General features: G+C 48.9%; 1 protein-coding gene across 1 annotated transcript; it reads left to right on the top strand.

The window, feature by feature from the left end:
- The first annotated feature begins 574 nt into the window (after positions 1–574).
- MAGEE1 (MAGE family member E1) lies at positions 575–4,177 on the top strand. Its single transcript, XM_001098743.5, has one exon. It carries the CDS (start codon positions 805–807, stop codon positions 3,640–3,642), a length of 2,838 nt encoding a protein of 945 aa, XP_001098743.2. The 5' UTR covers positions 575–804; the 3' UTR covers positions 3,643–4,177.
- Positions 4,178–6,254: the final 2,077 nt, after the last annotated feature.

Below are 6,254 nucleotides of genomic sequence, written 5' to 3' on the forward strand. Positions count from 1 at the left end.
AAGAGTATTAGTGGCTTTCCCACTAAAGCCTGGGGGACTGGGAAAGTTTGGGCTAGGAATGTTGGCTTTTTCAAGCTTGTTCGAAGCTCCCTAATGGGTACTAAATATCAGGCATTCAGACCCTCTAGGTAAGAGTTCTTTCTAGCTCACAGCATTAGGGGAGGAGTTAGACATATAAATGGAGAAAGTGATAGAAAAGACATGGTCAGGGATGGGGGTTCTACCCTTCCAGAGACAACGCACATTTTGTTTGAAACAGCTTCGGGAAAACTGCAAATCTCAATGATAATTACCAATTTTGAGAATCTATTAAGTGCCTGGCACTCTGTGTAGAAGCCCTCCAATCGTGCCCTAAATCTGAGAAGTATTTATTATTATTTCCATTTTTGTTCCCTATGCATCTACTCTAAGCTCCTTGTTTCACCCTACCAAAATTTCCCTTCTGCTAGTGCTCTCCTTTGGTGCAGAACCACCGCATCCACTTTCTCAGGCCCAGGGGAGGGGCGGGGCGGGGCGATTTCGCCTTGCCGCAGAGCCAGTCTGCGCCTGCGCGGACTGCGGCAGAGGGCGGGGTGTGAGAAGCAGAGTACACTGAGACTAGCATTCACTGCTGGCCAGTGCCTGCGTTTTCCACCACCTCTAATTTCAGCTTCAGCAAGTTGCTTGGAACTTTGGTTCTGGCAGCAGCAGCAACATCATTACCGCTAGCGGCAGTTTTGTGCCGAGGCACCTACACACCTCCAGTCGTCTGTGCCAGATCGCGGGCCTGTCTGTGTCTGCTCCTACACGCCGGTCGGCAGGACCATGTCTCTGGTAAGCCAGAATTCGCGCCGCCGCCGCCGCCGCGTTGCGAAGGCCACTGCGCACAACAGCAGCTGGGACGAAATGCAGGCCCCTAATGCCCCCGGTTTCCCCGCTGATATGCCAGGCTCAGACGTCCCCCAGGGTCCCAGCGATTCCCAGATCCTTCAGGGCCTCTGTGCCTCTGAGGGCCCAAGCACCTCCGTTCTGCCCACCTCCGCTGAGGGCCCAAGCACCTTTGTGCCGCCCACCATCTCTGAGGCCTCAAGCGCCTCCGGGCAGCCCACCGTCTCTGAGGGACCTGGCACCTCCCTGCTGGCCACCCCCAGTGAGGGCCTAAGCACCTCCGGGCCTCCCACCATCTCTAAGGGGCTGTGCACCTCTGTGACGCTTGCCGCCTCTGAGGGCCGGAACACCTCCAGGCCGCCCACTTCCTCTGAGGAACCGAGCACCTCCGTGCCGGCCACCCCTGGTGAGGGAACGAGCACCTCCGTGCCGCCCACAGCCTCTGAGGGACCAAGCACCTCCGTGGTGCCCACCCCTGATGAGGGACCGAGCACCTCCGTGCAGTCCACCGCTGGTGAGGGACCGAGCACCTCCGTGCCGCTCACCGCCACTGAGGGCCTGAGCACCTCCGTGCAGGACACTCCTGATGAGGGACTGAGCACCTCCGTGCCGCCCACCGCCACTGAGGGTCTGAGCACCCCCGTGCCGCCCACCCCTGATGAGGGACCGAGCACCTCCATGCCGGCCACTCCTGGTGAGGGACGGAGCACCTCCATGCTGCCCGCCGCCTCTGACGGACAAAGCATCTCCTTGGTGCCCACCCCCGGTAAGGGATCAAGCACCTCCGGGCCACCCACCGCCACCGAGGGCCTGAGCACCTCCGTGCAGCCCACTGCTGGTGAGGGACCGAGCACCTCCGTGCCGCCCACCCCTGGCGAGGGACTGAGCACCTCTGTGCCTCCCACCGCCACTGAGGGCTTGAGCACCTCCGTGCCGCCCACTCCCGGTGAGGGACCAAGCACTTCCGTACTGCCAACCCCCGGTGAGGGACGGAGCACCTCTGTGCCGCCCACTGCCTCTGATGGATCGGACACCTCCGTGCCGCCCACTCCTGGTGAGGGCCCAAGCACCTTAGTGCAGCCCACTGCCTCTGACAGACCGGGAAGCTCCGTGCTGCCCAACCCTGGTGAGGGCCCGAGCACCTTGTTTAGCTCTAGTGCTTCTGTGGACCGGAACCCCTCCAAGTGTTCCATTGTTTTGCCAAGCCCTAGGGTAACCAAGGCCTCCGTGGACTCGGACTCTGAGGGTCCTAAGGGTGCAGAAGGCCCTATAGAATTCGAGGTCCTGAGAGACTGTGAGAGCCCCAACTCCATTACTATTATGGGCCTCAGTACTTCCCGGGTTGCAATTACCTTGAAGCCCCAGGACCCTATGGAACAGAATGTAGCTGAGCTGTTGCAGTTCCTGCTGGTGAAGGATCAGAGCAAGTACCCTATCCGGGAGTCTGAAATGCGGGAATATATTGTTAAAGAATATCGCAACCAGTTTCCTGAGATACTCAGGCGAGCAGCAGCCCACCTGGAGTGCATTTTTCGGTTTGAATTGAGAGAACTTGACCCTGAGGCACGTACCTACATTCTGTTAAACAAACTGGGACCTGTGCCCTTTGAAGGGTTAGAAGAGAGCCCAAATGGGCCAAAGATGGGCCTCCTGATGATGATTCTAGGCCAAATATTCCTGAATGGCAACCAAGCCAAAGAGGCTGAGATTTGGGAAATGCTCTGGAGGATGGGGGTGCAGCGGGAAAGGAGGCTTTCCATTTTTGGGAACCCAAAGAGACTTCTGTCTGTGGAGTTTGTATGGCAGCGTTACTTAGACTACAGACCAGTAACTGACTGTAAACCAGTGGAGTATGAGTTTTTCTGGGGCCCAAGATCCCACCTAGAAACCACCAAGATGAAAATTCTGAAGTTCATGGCTAAAATATATAACAAAGATCCTATGGATTGGCCAGAGCAATACAATGAAGCTCTGGAAGAAGATGCTGCCAGAGCCTTTGCTGAGGGTTGGCAGGCTCTCCCTCACTTTAGGAGGCCCTTTTTTGAGGAAGCTGCTGCAGAGGTAGCATCCCCTGATTCAGAGGTTTCCAGCTATTCCTCAAAATATGCCCCACATTCATGGCCTGAGTCAAGATTGGAGAGCAAGGCAAGGAAGTTGGTGCAGTTATTTCTGCTTATGGATTCAACTAAGCTGCCTATACCAAAGAAAGGAATTCTGTACTACATTGGCCGAGAGTGCAGCAAAGTGTTCCCTGACCTCCTGAATCGTGCTGCCCGCACCCTGAACCATGTCTATGGGACAGAACTAGTGGTACTTGATCCCAGGAATCACTCCTATACCCTGTACAACCGAAGAGAGATGGAAGAAACTGAGGAGATCGTAGACAGTCCAAACAGGCCTGGCAACAACTTTTTGATGCAGGTCCTAAGCTTCATCTTTATCATGGGCAACCATGCCAGGGAGTCTGCAGTCTGGGCCTTTCTGCGGGGCTTAGGGGTTCAATCTGGGAGAAAGCATGTGATTACCTGCCGATACTTGAGTCAGCGCTATATAGACAGTTTACGGGTTCCTGACAGTGATCCAGTGCAATATGAGTTTGTATGGGGTCCTAGAGCCCGTCTGGAAACCTCCAAGATGAAAGCCTTGCGATATGTGGCCAGAATCCACAGAAAGGAACCACAGGACTGGCCACAGCAGTACAGGGAGGCAATGGAAGATGAGGCCAATAGAGCTGATGTTGGGCACAGGCAATTCTTTGTTCACAACTTCAGGTAGAGGAATGCATGGCAGTCAGAGGGGCCTTGCAAGAAGGGGCCTTAGAGCCTCAGGTCTCATGTATTGGGGGATGGGGGCGGGTACATACTGTATTTGGTATTTGTGTTCCAGTTATATTTACGTCTTTTCATATTTAGTTCTTGTGTGGTGTCTGGAAGTGTTTCAACTGTTTTAATATATTGTCCGATTGGGTAAATGTGATTGACCACTTGCTGTCTCTGTTGTATTTTGGTATGAGTTTTGATAGCTCTATAAAATGTTTTGAAAATCTTTCCATCTTGTTGCATTATCTAGAAGAGAATATATAGCATATAGCTATAGATATAGGCTTTTCCTTAAAAGCTTAAAAAAATTCGCCAGTAAAATAATCTAGCTTAAAGTGATAAACAAACAAATATATTGACAACTGAAAAAGCACTCTAAATTGTGGCTGGCTTCCCTTTCTGTGTGCTATTATATAAAGAATACTGATGTTTACCTGTATTTGCTTTGCTGTACTAAAGTGTAATGAACAATAAAATATTAATAAATGAAACATAAGGCTAATACACTGACTTATTCAACTGCTTTCATACAATGAGCATAGTGGTGGGTCATAGTTATAGAAGTATAAAAGTTTACAAGATATAGTACCTGCCCAAGAATTCAGAGACTGGATAGGGTACAGGGGGAGGTAATTTAAACCACCAATTTATTATGGTGTACTATGTGCTACAGTAGAATAATACAGAGTGCTATGGTAATTAAAAAGAGGCACACCTGACCAATTCCTGGAGTGTTCAGGGTGGTCCTTAAGGAAGATGGTAGGTATGTGGGGTGGGGACAAGATGGGGTCCCTTTTTTTTTGTTTTTGAGATGGAGTCTCGCTCTGTTGCCCAGGCTAGAGTGCAGTGGCATGATCTCAGCTCACTGCAACCTCTGCCTCCTGGGTTCATGTAATTCTCCTGCCTCAGCCTCCAGAGTAGCTGGGACCACGTGCCATCACACCCAGCTAATTTTTGTATTTTTAGTAAAGATGGGGTTTCACTATTTTGGCCAGGCTGGTCTCAAACACCTGACCTTGTGATCTGCCCACCTCGGCCTCCCAAAGTGTTGGGATTACAGGCGTGAGCCACCGTGCCCGGCCAATGTGGGGTCCTTAATACAATCATGAATTAAACTGATTCAAGGCTGGATTTCAGTCTTCATGTATGCTGTTAGGAAAAAAGTCAAAGATGTAAGGCCAGAGGGCCGGAGGTATTGTGTCATCAATGGTTTCAATAAGATGCACGAGCCAGCTTTCTCTAAGTTATGCTGTGGTTTTTTAAAAAGTACCCAAATCTCAGAGGCTTACAACAACAAAATTTTGGGCTCATTTTACATCCCCTTCATGGGCTGTCTGAGATTCTGTTTATATTGTCTTCATTCAGGTAACCAGGCTAAAGGAGTAAAACATATATGGGACACCTGTTCTTGTGGCAGAGGTAAAAGAGCCATAGTGGAACCATGTGGTAGTTTTCAAAGCCTATGCTCAGATATGGCATATTATAGTCGTAATTCATTGGCAAAAGCAGGTCACATGGGCAAGTTTGATGTCAATGAGATGGGAAGTGTACTCTTTCTACAGGGAAGAACATGTAGGAACGGGCCCAGTAGAGAGGAAGGACATATATTTTTGAATAAAAAAATTAGTCTACCATATAAGAATTTGGCTTTAGTTATTAGTGATATGGAAAACTTTTTAAGGCTTTTGATCTGAGGAATGGCAGGAAACCACTTAGTTTTAACAGGATTCTTTTGGCTCTCGTATTGAAAAACTAAAGGGGGTGGGGAGGGCAGAAACTCTAATTTTAGCATAGTAGTTTCTTCTTAATGTACCTGTGAAAAGAGGTATCATTTTCTGAACAAAATCAAATTTAAATAAATTGAAGTCAGAAAGCCTGTTATCTTTTAAACAACACCTTGGAAATCAAACACCATGGTATCAAGGTTAAAAGGCATTAGAACATAGTAGTAAGAGCATATAGTCTAGAGTCAAAGTGCCTGGGTACAAACCCTGGCTCTCTCTGATACTAGAGATGAGAGTTACTCATCTCTAGTTACTCAGGCAAGTTACTTAACCCCTTTGTGCCTCCATTTTTCATCTGTAAAAATGGGCATAATAATTTCACCTATGCCATAATGTTGGGGATTAAATGTGTTAACATGTAAAACACAAGAACACTTGACATGTAGTTAGCAATATATTAGTGACATTGTTGTATGTTGATTTTTTCCAGGAATGGGACTGTGAAGTGATTTCCTTGCAGAAATTTTATTGGGGAGTTGTTTTTGGTTCAAAAGCTGTGGGGAGCAAGAGAAGCAGAATTGTGTAGAGGGAGAAGTAGAGCAGTGATTCAGTCACAGGAAATAAATTAACTGATTCCACAGGGAGCTCTGGAGTTGGTGTGGTCCTGCAAAGTTGTCCCAAATTAGGAAAAAGAGGCAAAAGTTTTATCCCACCATACTGACCAGTCATTGGATGCCAACTGCCTCCTGATAAGGAGCTATGACTTTTTGAGAGTCAATTCTTTTCAGCTGAGAGTAATCCCTGAGAAAGATACTCAACTGTAAACACAACAGCTGTCATCACC

Source organism: Macaca mulatta, chromosome X, assembly GCF_049350105.2.
Source record: "Macaca mulatta isolate MMU2019108-1 chromosome X, T2T-MMU8v2.0, whole genome shotgun sequence".
Lineage (NCBI taxonomy): Eukaryota > Metazoa > Chordata > Mammalia > Primates > Cercopithecidae > Macaca > Macaca mulatta.

Coding starts and splice junctions, on each gene's coding strand:
- MAGEE1 (XM_001098743.5), top strand. CDS start 805: ATGTCTCTGGTAAGCCAGAATTCGCGCCGCCGCCGCCGCCGCGTTGCG.